Raw genomic sequence first — 18,987 nt, 5'->3', positions numbered from 1 at the left:
AGTAAGCAGATCCAAAATGAGCTAATCGGGACAATTGGAGAACTTATAGAGTCCGAAGCAGTCAGAAAAGTGAACACAGCAAGAGTTTGGTGTCTCATTGCTTACGAATCCACCGATAGACAGACAAGGGAACTCATGGCAGTAGCGATTCGTTATGTTTACAAATCAGAAAAGGGCTACGTAATCCGAAAAGATCCTGTTGCCATATTCGACGCTTTTCAAACCTTATCAGGGCTCTTTGAAGATGAAAAGACCAACACCAGTCAAAAATTTTAAGAAAGACTAGACGGCAAAAGCCTCGGCAGACAACTTTTAAGTGAAGTCACCAAATCCGGCTTAGACATGAAAAAGTGCGTCGGCCAAGGTTATGACAAAGCCGCTAGCATTTCAAGCTTGGTAAAGGGGGGCTGCTGGCGAAATAAAGCGCAGTTACCAACTTGCAGATTATTTTGATTTTGTAAGGCATGCCACTAATCTTTCGTGCTCGATTATAGTTTCTGTCCCAATTCTACGGAATGTGTAAGATGTCGTACGAGAAACTATCTCTCATTTCAGCTCGAGTGCCAAACGAACAAGACTTCTGAAGAAACATCTAATGTCAGACAACTGTAGAGCTGAGACCCTGATTGGTCTTTGTACCACAAGATTTGTAGAGAGGCATGAGGCAATTAGTCGGTTCTGGGGTTCCTTGTCGTCCATTATTTCCACTCTGGATAAGATGGAAGGCTGGCTTGACCGAGAGGCCAGCAGCACATCTACTACGTTCTTGCATTGAGAAACCAAACCCGTTGATCGGACTGGTCTGCTTGAATCCGTTTTCATCTCTAATGAAACCATTTGCAGAGTCACTTCATCAAAAGGATGGTGATCTTTTGAGAGCTTTAGAACTCATAAGCAGCGTCAAAATAACATTAGAGGAAATGCGAGCCCGTGCAGAAACCGAGTTCCGGTGTCTCTATACGGAAGTCGAGAACATGGCAAAAAACATCGATATTGCCATGAAAGTCGTCCAACCACGCATAGCCTCGCGCTCTGTGTACCAAATCTGGATCCAGAAAGCAACTAAAGGATGACGGCATTCATCCCAGCCATGTATGCCATTCTCCTTGATTTCTTGGTAAGATACAGCTTCTATTTTGCTCATGCGGCTAAACTTTCATCACTAATTCCAACAATTGTCCATAGCAAGAATTGGGACGATTTGAAGGAAGGGTACGAAAAGTATAAGGACCTCTTAAGTGACACATGTACTGATTTGAAAATGGGATTCTAGATCTGGAAGAGCCACTGGTCGAACGTCGCAACGGAGAAGCTGAAGACGGCTATTTCGGCTATCAGGAGCAGATTTTCCCGAACATCTTTGCATTGGTCACAATTCTTGCGACGCTTCCAGTTTCAACATGCAAGGGAGAAAGAATTTTCTCCAAGGTCGACATAACGTGTTCTGCACTCAGAAGCACAACGTCAAAGGAGAGTTTAAAGGTACTGTTGTTTATGCAAGTATACAGGAACGAACTGCCGACAACAGAAAATGTAATAAATTCGTTTTGCATCAGAAAAGCTCGGAGACTGAATCTTATACTCTAGTATGGCCTTTTCTTTCTTTTTGTTCAGTTTTCCTCACCTTGAATTTGATACAAACTCGTCTCATCCTACGGTACGAACCAGATCTACAGAAACGAGACTTACAGACTAACCGAAAAATCTGTCAAGAAGAGAACCAAAAAAATAAGGAATGCTAGTACTACTAGTAGTAGTGATATTTAGATTAGTAAGGTGATTTATGTGATCTAGAAATGTAGAGATGGGATGGTATGATATAGATCGCTAGAGCTGGGATGGTATGATATAGATTAGTACAGATAAGATGATCCAGATTAGTAGAGTGAGATCTATTACTTTGATTTGTATGTGTGGGAGAAGAGGGAAGAATGAGATGGAGAATAGGAGTGACATATAGAATCAAAAAACATTAGTGAACGAGCACACATACAGAAACACAAACTCAAGCACATACACACACAAAAAAATTGACATATATATATATATATATATATATATATATATATATATATATATATATATATATATATATATATATATTCATACCTACATTCTTTTCTGTTCTATTACTACAACTACTACTACTAAAAAAAAAAAAATAAATAAAAAAAAATCTTACTTTAGTAATTAAGACAGATAAGCACTTGAATGAAGCCTTAACCTTACTCACCCATCAAACTACCTAGGACAAACAGTTTTTCGAAATTCATATTTTGGAATATCACATAGCTTCATATTACCATAGAAAAAAAATAGCTTACTACTAATCTAACTCCAGTATTTTATTAGCATTTATTTTTTTATAAATTCTATGTATTTTTTAAGGAAATTTAAAGGAATGAGACATTAAAACTTTTGGTTACAAATCATACAATGTAAGGCTATTAAGGGCTAGCAAGGGTTAATACCCCTTACTCTCAAGCCCCCGCCCTTATCAGAGACTAATTTTGTTTGTAGTTTACAATTCAAACAAGGGGTAAAAAATATTTTCAGGGATGGGTAAATTCATCTTCCTTCTAGTTTACATTTCAGATAAAAAAGGGAGAGATGTACAAGCTCAAGATATTACATTAATACCATTTGATCATAATTCTCCTGCTAAAACAAAACTTCAAATGGCTACTACATTGCCAACAGTAAGATGGATGGAACATGAAGTTAAATGAATTAAAGAGTATTCTACAGGCGTGTGATTGCAAGAGAAAGGTATATCTATTAGAAAATGGAACCATTTTACATTACAATATTATTACTTTGTGATAATGTACATGACATTATTTCGATATGAAACATCTATTTACACTAATATATTAAATGTTTCTCTATCATTATTAGACTTGTATGGTTTTCGAAGAAATTAGGAACTTTAAATATACTTGGGTATTAAACCCTGCCACGGTATGGGTAGGATTTACAATAAACATTATAATATAAATGCTTTCCTTTTTGAAAAAAAATAAGCTTTGACAGTGGGGGACACGACCCATTCCATGTTTTGGTTCTGGTTCCGATTAAAGAATCCGTGAAAAAAGGAGCCCTTGACACAATATTCCTTTGCTTGTCGTGGAACGTCTTCAAAACATTTTCTAGCTGCCAGAGCAATAAGGCAGGACCCCATAATTTCAAGCGCTGCTCAGATAATCCGCAGTAACCAGGCGTGCGGTTGGTTTTCAGTTTCTTTATAGAAAATTTTGGAATCTTGTAGTGGATCAAGGGGCTGCTTTACAATTCTCTACCTCTTGCAAAAACAGTTCTATTTCTACTCTTAGAAATTAGAGGTTTCCCCATTAATTGATTTTTTTTTATCCAACACTGAAAAAAAAAAATTAGTCTGGTCTACTCATTCAGAAAGTCTCAATGAAGCCATAGTAATTTATTCATCAAAGACTCTACTCCCGTCTGCTGTTAATATGCATTTTACAGCTATAGGAAAATATTTTTGGCTTTCAAAGAGGTTTCTTTCTTATTTTACATCAGCACCAACCAGATTCACAAAAACGAACTGGTCTGACGAAAGTGTTATCTACACCCCCCTTTCATTACGCTCGAATCATGTTGGCGTTCTTGATCCAGTGCCCCCCCCCCAGATTTTTCTCTAGATCCAGCCCTCTGTCGTAGAGAAAGATTTAAGGAAAATGGGAACTTTCTGGGAGGGTGTAAAGAGGGAGGCTTTGAACAGATGCGGATGAAGGAGGAGCATGCGTAGCTATGTTGGCCTCAGATGGCTCGGTGCTGTGGTAAGTTGTTAACAGTAGTAATATATGACACTGCAGGCTTAAATGTGTGTAGAGAAGACTATCTTCTCTGAAGATGGATCGGGGTCTCTCCATGCAATAGAGTTTTGCGCCTTCAACTCCAGCCTGTTTGTATTTCAATGATCATGGCTTGTTTCATTTTCAATATGTTACTTATAAGCATTGCCAATGAAGCATTGCCATCTACATTTCATGATATCTTACCTCTTTCAAGCATAAGAGGAAGAAGCAAACGAAAATATTGAGCGTCAGTAATGGATCTAAAAGGAGAAGTCAGTCAGAAAATTAAGGTAAATTCTTTGAAATTGTAGAAGGTACAATGCTTTCTACCTTGGAGATTAGTTCATTTCTTTGAATAAAGCTTTAAGGAATGGACCCAAAATAAAAACTAGGCTGCACTGTCCAAAGGTATATCAATTTAGTTAGCTCCAACTCTTCCCCTCCAAAAGGGGTTTCCTGGTATCATTTTGGTATTATTACTATTTGGAAGGAAATACTAATAACATCCAGGAAAATACGCTAATTTTAACATTCTAAAATGCTTACTTGTATCATTCATAAGTATTGACTGTCATTTGATAACACTTTAGAGCTAAGGCCTTCTGAAAAAAGTCTAAAATCAAAAGTAATACCATTAAATTTATTACCTTGTGACACTCAAATACTGTTGCTGCTTCTCTGACAATGCCCCCTCAGCCCTAGCAGTCCTATATATAGCCTAGCTCTAGGTTATCCTAGGCTATATCAAACTTATACAACCACTGTAACAACATAATTCTCACTTTGTAGTAGGTCTATGCAGTATATTTCTGTCAAACAGATTAGGCTAGACTGTCTTGTTTCCCTCAATTCTTTTAGAATCAAATATTGGCTGGATCTAGTGGAGGAACCTATTAACAAACATAGAAAACCCAAGCTTTGATGGATATAGTACAAATAGCAATGAAATATTTTAATTAAGTCTAAATTTAGGACCAGCAGGAGAGGTAGTATACATTAGGATATAAGTAAATATAGCCTACATGCTACAGTATTCCACAACTGGTATAGAGACAACTCGGGCACACTAATTAATTCCCTTTTTATACTCTGTAAATATAATAAATAAATAAAACTTATGAAACCCCTGTGTATAGGTAACAACATGGGCATTTGTTACAGTTATTATTAGGCTACCTTAAATTGTGGCTATGAGCAATCTAAGGATTTCTCCTTGTAGAGCTCCAAAATGATGACTTTAGTTATATACAAATATTGAACATAGGCTGTTCCATGCTGCATCTCAATTGAGTTTACACTCTAGAGGATCATTCAGCATCTAGCATTTGTTTAAACACATCAACAGATTGTTTTCAGTTCTTTGCACTATAAGCTGGAGCTGATTTGACTGTCACTACAGCTTGTGTACTTGATGCTTAGCTGAGCACAAGGATTCTTGTGGCTCTTACTGGGATTGTTGTGTGTTCACCTGCAAATTTTTGGACTTCAGTTGGTTTTTGCAGTTACACTGTCCAAATATTGGCACTTCAAGTATTATTTTAGCCTTTCTAAGGGCTCAGAAATTCATTAAAGGCTCAGTAACTAAGCTGAACTAATTTACAAGAGGAGTACTTCATTTCCAGTTTCTGATACTGTTCTTTATCTAGGGTTACCTTATTGTGCTTCAGCTCAATATTTGATGTCATTGCTAATTTTAATATTGTTTTTAATATTGTTTGCTAAATTTAATATTGTTTGTTTTTGTAATATTGAATTAGTTTTGAGATTTAAAGTTAAAGAGCTGTTGGATAAAGCTAAGATTTTTAGTGGTAATTTTTATTGAAATTTTCTCTTTATGCACAACCTTCTCCCTTTTTTTCTATAATTTAAATGATGTTTAGTTTTTGGTGTTATGTTTTTCTTATGTATTTTATTCATCTATGTTATAAAGCCAAATTTTACATCAATGCTTTACCTTACCTTAATTACCTTAATCCATCTGAGAGCTTTAAGGTCTTCCTGACCTGTAGTGCTCTTGAGTTGATGACTGCCAGTCAAACCTCCACTGCTTCTTCTCCTACTCTTTGTCAAGTTGGTTTTGGGAGGGAGCACTGACAGTTGAATCTTTCAGTTTATTCCAATGATTTATGACTCTTCTTGAAAAGAATGTTTGGCAAGTTTTAGATCAGGAGCTTGACTTTGGTTGCTTCTTGGAGTGTCCTCTTGTGTTGTGCTGGCTGGTGCTGAGATTGCTGCCAAAGACTGCTGACTTTTTGTTCTGCAGCTTGTAAGTAAACATCATATTGCTGTGCAAGCATTGGTAAACCAGAGTGGGTAGTTTGAGGTACTTGAGGTGGTCCTCATATGAGGTTGATACTAGACTTTTTATGCATTTTGTTGCTTGTCTCTGTATGTTTTCAATGAGCCTCACATCTTGTTGATAAGAAGGACCAGCAAGACACATGCCAAAATTGAGATGAAGTCTGACAAGAGCCTTGTATAGTTTTATAAATATAGATGCCTGTCTGCTGTTGATGGTTTGTTTTAGTAGTCTAAGACTGGAGCTTGCATGGGAAACAACATGCTGGAAATGGCTGTGAAATTTAAGTTTATCATCAATAATGACACCTAGATCCCTTTCTTCTGCTCTGTTATTTGGTTGCTCTCTTACTTTGGTGGTGGGGTTGTAGATTGTGTAGTTTGCCATTGGGTTATTGGGTACACAGCACTTTCCTGCATTAAATTGGAGAAGCCAGTCATGGGTCCAAACTTGTAGCTCATCTATGTCATGCTGGATACTCTGAGGGTATGCAATACCAAAGAGTTTGGCATATCAGTGCACAGGTGCATGCCATTGTCAATATGGTTAAATATGTCATTGATGTAAATTGGAAAGAGAGTTGGACCCAATACATTTTCCTGTGGTACTCTGCTCATTACTTCAACCTCATCAGAGTATATTGGTTCGCCATCTGTAGCAAATAAGCAAACTTTCTGCTTGCACTTTGTAAGGAAATTCATCAGCCAGTCTACAACAGCTGGATTGATGCCAATAGCAGATATTTTATTTTGTTTTATTTCAACAAATATTTGTTGAAGTATTTTGTTTTTCTTTTACAATTTCATTTATATATTTTATATACTCCTTGATTTTGAGGAAATAGATGTTCAAACTTAATACCATATTTAAGTGCTGCTTGCAACTCCTCTTGTGAACAAAGCTTGGCTGCAAAACCAATGACTGACCAAGGTGCCTTGTATCATGATCACTTGACTGATTTCATAATGTTTGATATATTGAGATCTCTATTAATGGCTGTCATGTTCAGAAACTCTTTTTTAATTAGTTTTGAATGAAAATTGAGATGAATGAATATTGAGACCCAGTGGTTTCTAGTTGAAACCACTTGAATGTGCTAGAAACTTTCTATTATGTTCAATGTGCTGCATTTTATCAATCTGGCATAGCCCTTCAAGAAACTCATGCTTTTTTGAGGCAGTGTTTGACTGTAGGATAGGTGGCATGTCAGATAATACAACTGGGTTGGTCACCAGCTTTAGTTGCACAGGGGAAGGCAAACAATTGGCCTTCACTTGCACAAAGCCTGCAATCTTTTTTCATCTAAGTGAAGTCATTCAGTCTTGAAGTTATTATAGTATTAGGTTTGTCTGGTAGCATTGGATCATCCAAGGGGTCAAGTATCATGAAATGGGTAATTAAGAATTTTGTAACTGCTCTTTATGCTAAAATATGAAAAATATCACTCATAGAGCAACCAATGGCATTTTGCATCAACACTTCCTATGAATGTCTGGCTTATGCTTATCTTTACAAGCAATTTTCACCACTAACTCTATATCAATTTTGCTCTGGATTTACCATAAAAAAAGGTCAATGTAGTTGACTTGTAACTAACTTATCATTGCTGCAAATTGGTACCTATCCAAGGATTATAGTCCAAAATTGGTCCAAGATTAGATACATACATAAGGCAAAAATAATTAATAATATTCACAGGCAAGAGGTGTTCATGCTTTGAGTGCTGAATAAAAACTAAAAGAAAAAATGCATTAGTAGTAAGGATAGGAATAAACAAGGAAGAATCCAATTAGCAAGGGAAGTGTCAGCCCATATTCACCTGTTCCATGCAATATAAGTGGCCCTCATCTGCTTGCCTAATCAGAATTTCAGCTAACTTAAAATTTTTTGGCCTAATGGAGGTTGAAATTTACACATCCAATAGAGGAATACTGTTCAAAAAGTGGCATGGTACTTCCTCCTATATGCAATATCACCAAGGGCTTTATCAGTATTGGTGGATGCAAGCAGGTTAAGTGTGTTGCTGACACACCTAAAGTGTGGGGGAAGTTGGAAATACTTGGGGTCGTCATGAGAATTGAGTGTCTCTCCAACGTTTGTAAAAGAGAATGAGCCATTCTGGCGTGCTTCATCTTCATTTTCTTCATCACTGACTTGAATATCTTCATTGGAAACCATTGGATATTCCCTGAATGCCTTGCTAAAGTTGGAGGCATTATCAGTCAAAACCCCTTGTACATTTTTATCAAGTGCAATTTTGTACCTGGCAAATATGCCATTCAGTTGTTCAGCAATTCTGTCATAAGTGTGTGAGTCCTTGAACTGGGAACAAGTAAGGGCATAAGATTTCCATTTTAAATCCTCATTGAGCAAGTGTGTAGTCATTCCCAAGTAGCTTTTGTTGTTGGCAGAACAAATGTCTGCTGTCAATGACATGTTTCTTCATTTTGCTTTGATTTGCACAGCTAAAGCTTTTATTCCTGGAACCTTTGTATAAAGTGCAAGACCTATTATCAGATTAATGATGGCTTCTCAACATTGTACTGGGGTTGGATCTCATCCACAATATAGTCCTGTACCAAAGAATTCACTTTTGACTGTGTCAGTTTCAACAGTCTTGAAGCAAAGAAATCTCCCTTAATATGATGCATTGGCCCTGGAGCTTACCGGTATAATTTTTCTGTGCAATAAAGAGAGTACTTAAGTACCCTCAAGTACTTCAATTTTTACCCTCAAGTACTTCAATTTTTTACTTAAGTATGAGTATTAAGTACTTTAGTAGACTTTTTACTTAAGTAGACTACAAGTACTCAGATTTTTTATTTAATTAATTACCTAAGTACTTTTACTTAAGTATTTCCCAACACTGATCAGAATTAAGGCACGTGTGACCAAAGTTCATGGTAAGGATGTGATGTCACGATTCCAATATAGTAAGTTGAAGTCTAGCCAAGCTTTCATCATATTTAGTGTAGGACATCCCCAGTATAATTTTTATTGCTCTTTTTTGAATACTTTCAATTTTAGAACATTGGTCCTTGGTCAACCCAGGGTGCCAGACAGGGCAAGCATATTCAAGACAGGATTTTATATAAGAACAATAAATTATTTTAATGTTCTGGATTGATGTGGCGAACCGTTTGAGAAGAGAGAAAGATTTAAGGAGAGAACTACCAGATTTAAATAAGTGGGAAGTGTGGGACTTCCATTTAAGGTCATTGTCTAACTGCACACCAAGCAGTTTGACTGTATTTAAATTTTTTATACAAAGGTAATTATTGATAGGGGGTATATTTTTTAAGAAGGAGAATAGCATTAAACTACTTTTGGGCATCCTTAAGTTAAGTTTAACATTGTCAAGATCATTCTTGAAGTTGTTAATGAGTGAGTCAAATTTAACATCCAAAGTATTAGAGCTTTGACAAAGGTTAAGTAATGTCAAATCATCTGCAAATTTAAAAGTGTTGAACTTGGTAAAACATTATTAAAAACAATTAAAAATACTAAAGGACCTAATTTAGTCTCTTGAGGTGCTCCACAGGAAATCCAGGAAAAACTCAATGAATCCCCATTATTGAGGATTACACATTGTTCATGGCCAGAAAAAAAAGCTAGCTACCATATGCAAAACAAAATCTCTAGCACATAAATCCCTTGCACTATCCATAACTGTTTGATGATCCAACTTGTCCAAGGCTTTGCTAATATCAGCAAAAATAACCTCAACATAGGAACTATTTAACTCAAGATGTAAGAAAACAGTGTCAAATATATAAAATAAGCAATGCGTGATGCTATGATTTGGCCTAAAGCCAAATTGATTTAGGTCTATTTTATATTTTTTCAATATAGGTGATATTATAGCTCATTTAAAACAGACTGGCAAAATACCATCTACAAAACATTGGTTACAAATAGCAGGTAGAGGTACATTTACATACTGGGCACATTTAACAATCAATTCGGTAGGGATGTCACCTGGGTATACTGACTTATTTGTGTCAAGATTTTCCAGTTTAAGTTCAGTCTGATGTATTTCAATCACAGGAATGTCTCGCACTGTTGGCTGGCATATTTTGGAGTGGCGGGTGAATTTTACAAATTGAAGCAAAATAATCATTTATGATATCTGCACTCAATGTGTCACCATTACTATCCAGTAAGAAAAACTTCAAAGAGACCTTTCCCATGAGATCTTGGACAATTTTGCGGAATTTCTTAGGATTAGAACTACAAAAACTTATTGAGCACTTGAGCACCATGCTCCTTTCTTGCTTTGCAGATTTCACTAGCAACAATGTTTCGAAGTTTCCGAGATTCTTGGAAAAATCCTTCCTTAAGCAGTTCATCACGTTCATTTATTAGGCACAAAATTATTTTATTTATTCTTGGTCTGCAACCAGATTTTTCAGTAACTTTTTGCACTGGAAAGGTGTCACAGTATAACTGGAAAAGTTCAGATGAAAAGTTAGAAGCCATTTCATTACCATTTGTAAGACATAGGATTTTGGCCCAAGTTTTGGAGCTAAGTTTTACTTTGAAATTGGTGACCTTCTCGACAGTAATGGGTCTATATGAATAACTGATCAATGGTTTTGGGGGAAAGGATGATAAAGGGCTCCAAAAGATGCTTAGATGCTCACTTGCCCCTGATGGAGGGGCTATTTTGGGGAACACTAGTAATCTTCAATGTTGATAAAAATCAAGTTTTATCACTGTGTGTAGGTAATTTGACCACTTGATCAAGGCTAAGAGCAGAGCTAAGCCACTTTTGGTCTAGCTCATTAAAGTCACCACATAATGTAATTGCAGCGTAAGGATACTTGCAGCGAATTCCATCAGGATAAACTTGTAAATATGCCATCAGCTCCATCTTAAATCCACTACGAGAAGGGTAATAAATAATACAAAAATCATGCAAGATGCTTCTTTTGGGAGGTTTTTGGGTCTGGTCCAGAGCCATTGAACTTTGGTTTTGAAGTTGTCCTCTATTTCATAAAAAGAAAGAATCTGATTTGGCTAGACCAAAAAAAGCCACTGAGATAGAGGCGTACCATTTTTATCCAATCTGGGCTGAAATGGGAGTCATAATTAGGAATCGAGCAAAAATCTTCATTGGCAGACAATGTTTTGGTAAGGCAATCAATATCAATCTTGTTTTTTCAAAACTAATTTGTAGTTCATCTATTTTATTTACCAGTCACCTTACATTCGCAAGAAGGATTCTAGAAAATAAGCAGGAGGGGGAGTGATGCATTATACCAGTGTTTCTTGATTTGCTGTTGGAAACTTTTTTGTAGATGCTTGGGTTCATTTGATGTAAATAACAGGACTGAGGAAATGGTCTGATTCGGCAATTGAAATGAGAGGGAGCTGGAACGTAACATAGAGGTCTTCTTTGTCTCCTTAGGTTGGGTTTGTTTGGAGCCGTTGACAATTCGGATTCATGTTGCTTTTGAGGGCTGGTGGGAACAATGGGCTGGTTAGGCGAACTTCGTTTTTTGGCTGATCAATGCTCATAGTGATAATACTTGGGAGAGAGTTTGACAGTTGATGATAATTCTTTCCAGTATTATTAGAAAGTTTTTTGAATGCGTCTTAACCATGATTTAAATGAATCCGGTCACATATATAGTGATAGTGACACTATATATATATATATTTTTTTTGTTCTTGACATACCCGTTTTACAATTGTTGATTTTTAGTTATTGATAAAGTGATTTCTAAATCTTGTTATTTTTTTTTCAGAGTGCCATAAAGGCAAAACTTGTGGAGCTTGGACAAAATGTTGGTAAGTTTAGTTTGATAGTTTATCTACTTCTACAATAGACTACTATTTACTACTAACAACTCACCACAGTACCAAGCCGCCTGAGGCCAACGCACCTGTGCATGCTCCTGCTCCATCCCAATACTTTTACAATATGATATATAAAAGTTTATTATTAAAGCCAACTCTTTTCTCACACGCCTATTTAGTTAATTTATATTGTTTGGACAATACTGGGGAACAGTCATGTGGTTGACTTACTGACTTGTTTTGGCTAACTCTTGGTCTCTTAATATAAAATAGCCTGGATTTTTCTCTATGACATAAACTATTAAGTTACAGCATACCCTATTTTTGTCTCAAATGCATTCATGTCAAATGCCCATTTACAGGGAAAAATTACGGAATGTAATGTTAAGAAAGAATAGTTTTATTTTTATGTCTATAGTTATCTTATGTATAGTCACATACAGTTATTACTGAAGACAATAGCACTAGAACCCCTTGTCTCCAGGGGTTCACAGTGAAGAGCCTTCAATCAACCTTCAGATTAGCAATAGTTTAGACATATTTAGACTCTGGGACCTGCTAGTGAGCTCTCTGGATGTTTATTTGCTTATTAAAATTTCCTAGGCACCACTGTCTTTGTTGTTTGATCACATCAGAGATGTCTACCTGGCTTGTGTGTTGGCAAATTTTTCTGTTGAGTCAATGTTTAACATCCTTCAAAGGCAGTTGAATTCATACTAAGTGAAACGTTTTTCCAGCTCAGCATTTGCTCTTAAGTACTTAATTGCATACGTTAGGACTGACAGAACATTACTATGTAACAGACGTTGTTTCAGATGGAGTGATTATTGGTTGACCTCCAGATGGGTCTAAGTTCTTCGGATGCTTAGCTTTTCGTGGCCATGCATGTCCTCAGTTCCTTTACAGGGTCCTTGCTGTATGTTGATAATTCATTCTCTGGGTTCAAACCCAAGCTGGATTCTTACAAGGGAGTTGGTAGTTGACATTGCTGGGGGTTTAAGGTTGTTAAATGTAGCTCAAACGAAACCTACTGGCTTATTTCAAAGGTCATCATCACTCGCAAAGTCTATGTCTTGCACTAGTCTGGCCACGATCTTGATCCCAGATCCATCTATTTGTCAAAATATATTGCCAAATTGTATTAACGCTTGTCACTATTTTGTAGTATCTTGTGCATATAGCTACTGCAACATAAATTACAACTATGCAAATGTTCTTCTTTTTTTCTCTCTTTTTTTTTTTTTAAAGCAAATGTTAAATAAATATTTACTCCATGACTATAAATCGTGGTCCTCTGAGCGAGAGGAGGAGGAGGGGGGTCAAAATATTCTTGCTTATTGTTTAGGAGGGTTGTTAGAAATAAATAGAGTCGAGTTTGTTTATTTACCAATAACTTTGGGACAAAGAAACTACATCAACATAATCTCCTCCTTAAGACTCCATGTTATTATTTTGAATGCCCATTCTTGATCTAACCTATGTGAATAAAGGATTACTTTATTGTCTCACACATCCAACAATAGGACCTATCAGTCTCGATAGATTGTAACATGGAATAACTGCTACAATTTAGTCGTATTCTTAGAGAGTTTGAGTCAGATCCAATGCCTTAGAGTCTGACAACCTAAAAGGTGACAAACTGGCTTTTATAAAATGGTCCGCTGACAACCATGCTGCTTAAATACCTATATATTATGTTCATTCCACAATTTATGATTTATGATGGCGCTAGTACTTACAACGAAAACAAGAAAAAAGGAAAAACACTAGACTATAAACACTGACATGTAAAAAGGAACGAATGAATTGGCGAAACGGTTCATTCTTGGAGTAGGCAATTCTAGTCTCACTTTGTTAGCTGACCTTGTGCTTATTTTATTCCTCATAACTGGTATAAACAAATGGATAAGTTATCCAATCCAACTATGTATTTCGGTGATGAGTTTTATATTGATGTCGCTGTGCTGCAGGATAATGGCTACAATTGAAAAAAAAAAAGAATTGGCTGAACATCATCAGTCACCTTAATAATTGTAGAATTACTAATTAAATCTCCTTACCTCCTGAAATAGTGGAAGGGAGAGAGTCTGGAGAAACTTTGGGAATATGAAAGATTAGAAAGATTGAGAGTCATCTTTGTGGCTTTCCTCTGTATCCTATCAACTTTTTGCTCGTCTGTAATGTTAATTGGAAACCCAATTCTATAGATGGTCTATAATTGCAAGAGCTGGTCAGGTGTCGTCACATCGGTTATCAAAATATAAAACTGGCTTATACAAAGATTTAGCTTGGGAGAGGGGTTGGAAATTATTCCAGGGTCGTCATCTTTTTAGGTTCACATGAATAGTAATAAAACAATTTCAAAGATTCATTATAAAACAATTAAACAAATTCAGAGATTATTGATAAATGCTTGAAGTTTGAGCTAGTCCTTATGACACCAATACCATTTGGTAATTCTCAATGAGCTAAATTGTAATAGCCTTATTAAGTTTACAAGATCCACCTCTTTTGTCTTTGAAGTGTAGCTGGGCAACACCCCACTTATACCCTCATATAAGGGTGACGGGATACCATCTGACAATTCTCTCAGGGCTCCTCATCCTTTTTGGAAAAATTCTTACTCAAAGTACTTTGTATCATTTCCTGTGGAGCTGATAATTTTACCCCACATTCCTCACAATTTAAGTATTCTAAATCAGGTGATCTATCCTTGGTTCTTAGGCTCATTCAGATTGGCTCATTTGGTTCTTAAATAATAATAATAAATACAAAGTATATTGTTGTTCTTGAATTTATGGATATTACATCAAAATTTTTTATGTAATCATTTCTCCCAAGAGGAATAGTAAAAAAAAACAAAAAAACGTAAAATTTTATATTAACATAGATTTTGCTGTCTCTTCAAGGCCTCAACAACTGGCCGTCATGCTACCATTTTGGCATTAGGAGCAGGAAAAAGCACAAAAAAACAGTGCAATTTGTCTTTTTTTTGCACTCTTATAATATTTATGTTTTGCTGGGCCATTTAAATTGCTCTAGTCTAGACTATAGTAAAAAGAAAAAAAAAAATATATTTTTCTAATATTAATTGAATAATTCCTTTTTTCTTCTCAGATGATGAACTGCCTGATTATATAATGGTTATGATAGCCAATAAGAGAACCAAGTCACAGATGGATTCTGATTTAAGCCTTTTTCTTGGATCTCACTCAGACCAATTCACTTCATGGCTTCATCAGGTCTTAAATAGACTAAAAGAGGTCACTCTCAGTACCACTAGTAAAGGTAGGCTATTGATTTATTTATTTTTATTTTTCGTGTTCTTTTATTACTGAAAAATATATAGGGGTGTATAATATAAAGATCATAAAACTGATCTTTCCGATCATTTTTATGAGTGAGGGGTAGCCTGCTTTCTGCAGCTTTCGAGTCAATCTCCATGCCGGGGATGTTATGTGAATAGTTTAAATATGTATAGTCAAAGAATAAAATAACTTGAACTTTGAACATTTCCCACCATGTGTACATCTCCGAAAGCCACGTGTGCAACACACTTCGGTCATGTGTGGCACAGTCCATACAATTCTCGGCACACTTTTGCCACACTTTGAACGTACCACCTGGTATATATGCTTTGTGACTGTTGATGACCCCTCGTTTATGAGAGTGTCAGTTTTATTGGCTTCATAAGTACAATTCTTGGAGCTGCTAAACGGATGGGATAGAGCTTGATTTTGGAGGAGAATTTGGTCGAGCTACGGGAAAGAATACAGAATAATTAGAAAAAAAAAATGATAAAAAAAAGAATATATGAATAAGACCCACAAAGAGAGCCGTTTTTTTAAACCTTTTTTTAGATGAATATTTTCAAGTTTATGGTTTTGTTAGGTTTATCCTGCTTTGTCTTATGGGCGGGGAATCGATTCGAAAATTTCGGGAGAAGTTTTTCATGATGGAGGGAGGAGGGGAATATTGCAAAGTGAGTTCAAATTTTATGCTGGGATGGGGAAAATTTTTCTTTAATAGAATTGCTGGCCGCTCTACTTTTAAAAGGCGATTGACATATTTGTATTTTGGATAGAACGTCAAATTAGACTCGAATTTGTCACATTCGAAGGAAGCTCAAAGAAATAATGTTTAGTACCCAACCAAAACGCCATAGTTTGTTTCAACTATTGCTACGTTACATCTTATATCATTACCGTAAAAAAAGAGGGAGCAATAACTCCTTATCCTTTCTTCCTTGAACAGTGACTTGAGGCATTGCCAAGATTGACTCTAACGCTGAAAGAAACCTGTAATGACCAATACAAAGGATTTTGGTGGCATTGTCATTAAGAAACGCATATGAATTGGCTAGCCTTTCTCTTTTGTATTACGCCATGCCGTTAGTAGAGCACGTAGCAAATTATTCCTTACGGCAGGACAAGCGTGGCGAAAAGAAATTAGTGACCGAGTTCCAATAAACTCTGGCATTTTTGTGTCAATGCATAACAAGAGAGGTGATAGAGAAGTGTGAAGATAAAGGACAAAAAAGTTAAACAGACAAAAAAAGTTTTTTTTTCACTCTGTTTTAAGTGCTGTGATGACTGAACTCATTTCGAGCCGAACAACTTTTTTTTACTTTTCATTTAATTGTTTTCACTGTTATATTACGATACTGAAAACCATTGCAGTGTCAACTTAGCTCCCCCTCCTCCCTATTCTATTTAGAGCTTTGCATTTCACCCCTCATTTGCTCATTTTTATATTTTCTTATGGTCTTTTCCCATCTCTTTTGAGGACGTCCTGCTCTTTATCTAGCCCCAGCTCGATTGCAAAAGGTGAAATTTTCCACACTATTATCCTTCAAGTGTAAAAAGCTACGTGACCATCTTGACGTCTCTTTCATTATAGTACTTATATAAGGGCTGCAATAAGGCTATACAATTGTATATTTCTATTCTTTCATCATAGCCCTAGAACGTGGGATCAAACTACGTTTTCCGTTGAGCTTCTCAACTGGAAACAAACGTACTGTGCCTTGACCATTCTGATTTTTTCGTATACTCGATTCAACGTGACTCCCAGTATTCTAATATTACTTCTAAGGGTTGCCTTCTTGTTACTTTAAGCTTTTTTGAACTGGAAATCAACAACCTGTCCCTTGACCATTCTACTTTTTTCATATACTTATTCACAGTTAATGTGACTTCTAACATCCTAACCTTACTTCCAGGACTTACCTTCTTAGTATTTTTAAACTTTTTTCAAGTGGAAGGAATATACGCTATACCTTGATTATTCTACTTTTGGTGCTAGATGCATCCTCCCAGAAAATAACCGTGGGAAATTCCCCTGCAGAATGTACCCCCGCCCGCTTCCACGGAAAATTTTTACCCTCATGCAAAACCGAGCAGCTAAGGATGGCGATAAACATAATAATATAAAAAGAATTTCGGAATATTCTATCTATATTTCAAAATATGTACGATATTTTTTGATGTTTATTTTTGCATTTTTATTTTAACTAATTCTTTTTTGTGTTTTTGGGATTGAGTTATCATGGCGGGGTAAGATAAAGGGTAAAGAAAATAATCTGAAAATATGTAATTAGTTGGAACAGTAGAAGAGTTGCCCTATGATGGATATACACGAAGATAACTGGCTGGGACTAAGACGTGCGAATAATTACTTCCGACGGACTTGATCTGGTATCAGAAGTGTCACTGCCAAAAATACATTTTTTTTTAGGGGGAGTAATGGATTTTACCGACTAGTTGGTAATTTTTACTGGCTGATTTGGATGTTATTGCTATTAAAATTGATTCGTAAGAAAAGATCAACAAATAAATTCACATCCGTGATCTTTCTAATGGAAAAAAAGCAAAGTTCTACATTTTGTAGATAGAGGGTTGAAACCTCCATAGTAGGGTTCTTTAATAAGCTGAATCCAATGGTGTGATTTTCATTAGGATCACTTGCCTTTTTGGGTATTTTCCGGATTTTTCGAAAATCCGACGAATTCTCTCAGGCTCGTGGCGTTTGATGTGTAACATTAAACTTAATTGACTTTATACATTAGGAATCAGCATAAAAAAGCAATCTTTTGATGTATTAATTATTATCAAAATGCTTTTTCTTGGAGTTTGGTTACTATTGCCCTGACTCGCTCTTTCCTTGCAGTTCGTTACCACGAACCATTCGATTCTAAGCCATATATTCAACATGTACTTTGGAATCTCCATAATCCTTTTTTTTTAAAGTTTTTATTTGTCTTAATTTTCCTATAGCTGCTCAATTTTACTCATGGCGAGAGTTTTCCACGGGGGTGATGCGTCGTACACCCTACTTTTCATATTTATTTTATTCAGTATTAGTTTTACTTTCCTAATCTTTCTTTTAAAACTTATCTTCCTATTATTTGAAAATTTGAAAGTTACCAGAAGTTTGGTGTTATACCAGACATAAATTTTTGTACATATAAAGAATTAAAGGCTTTAAAGAGAGTATGCTGTGCCTCGTTGGCCTTTTGGTGCCTAGAAGGCCTCTTTTTCTGCTATTCTTTTTTTTTATTGCCTATAAATTCCAGGAGAAACACAATCCAAAGCGAAGAAAAGAAGCCAAGAAGAACCAGAATTAGAAACTTTGCATAAAAAGCAAAAAAGAGGTACAGAAGAGAAAAAGAAAGTCAAAGATGACAAAAGAAAGAAAAAAGATGATAAGCTGTTGAAGGATGATTCAAAGAAGAAGAAGCGAAAACATCATGACAAAGAAAAGAAGAAGGAAGATAAAAATGGGAAACAAGACAAAGATAAAAACAAAGGAGAGTTAGTTAAAGTAGATGATGAAAAAGGGAAACCATTAGACGAAAGTCTTGACAAGCAAGAGATATCAGTCAAAGAATTAAAAGGTATTCCCTTCTTTAGCCCCTTTTCACTTACAGTCAGGGGAAAGTCTAAAGGGTTACGCAGATACATAAATAGTATGCAAAAAGAGAAAGTCAAATAATGCAATTGGCAGTTTTACATATCTGCATAAACATATTTTCACACAAAGCATCCTCCTTAACTTTTCCCAATAATC

At 35.9% G+C, this 18,987-nt stretch overlaps 1 protein-coding gene across 1 annotated transcript in view; it reads left to right on the top strand.

Moving 5' to 3' along the window:
• The first annotated feature begins 4,017 nt into the window (after positions 1–4,017).
• Positions 4,018–18,987, top strand: part of LOC136029558 (zinc finger CCCH domain-containing protein 14-like) — a 54,448-nt gene continuing 39,478 nt past the window's right edge. The window contains exons 1-4 of the mRNA XM_065708037.1: positions 4,018–4,108; positions 11,868–11,910; positions 15,037–15,207; positions 18,494–18,814. Of these exons, the coding sequence (XP_065564109.1) occupies positions 4,073–4,108; positions 11,868–11,910; positions 15,037–15,207; positions 18,494–18,814 (571 nt within the window). The 5' untranslated portion in view covers positions 4,018–4,072. The remainder of the gene's footprint in view (positions 4,109–11,867; positions 11,911–15,036; positions 15,208–18,493; positions 18,815–18,987) is intronic.

The sequence above is a fragment of the Artemia franciscana genome, chromosome 7 (assembly GCF_032884065.1).
Source record: "Artemia franciscana chromosome 7, ASM3288406v1, whole genome shotgun sequence".
Lineage (NCBI taxonomy): Eukaryota > Metazoa > Arthropoda > Branchiopoda > Anostraca > Artemiidae > Artemia > Artemia franciscana.
Note: the sequence above shows the minus strand (reverse complement) of the source record. Positions and strands in the feature narration are given on the sequence as shown.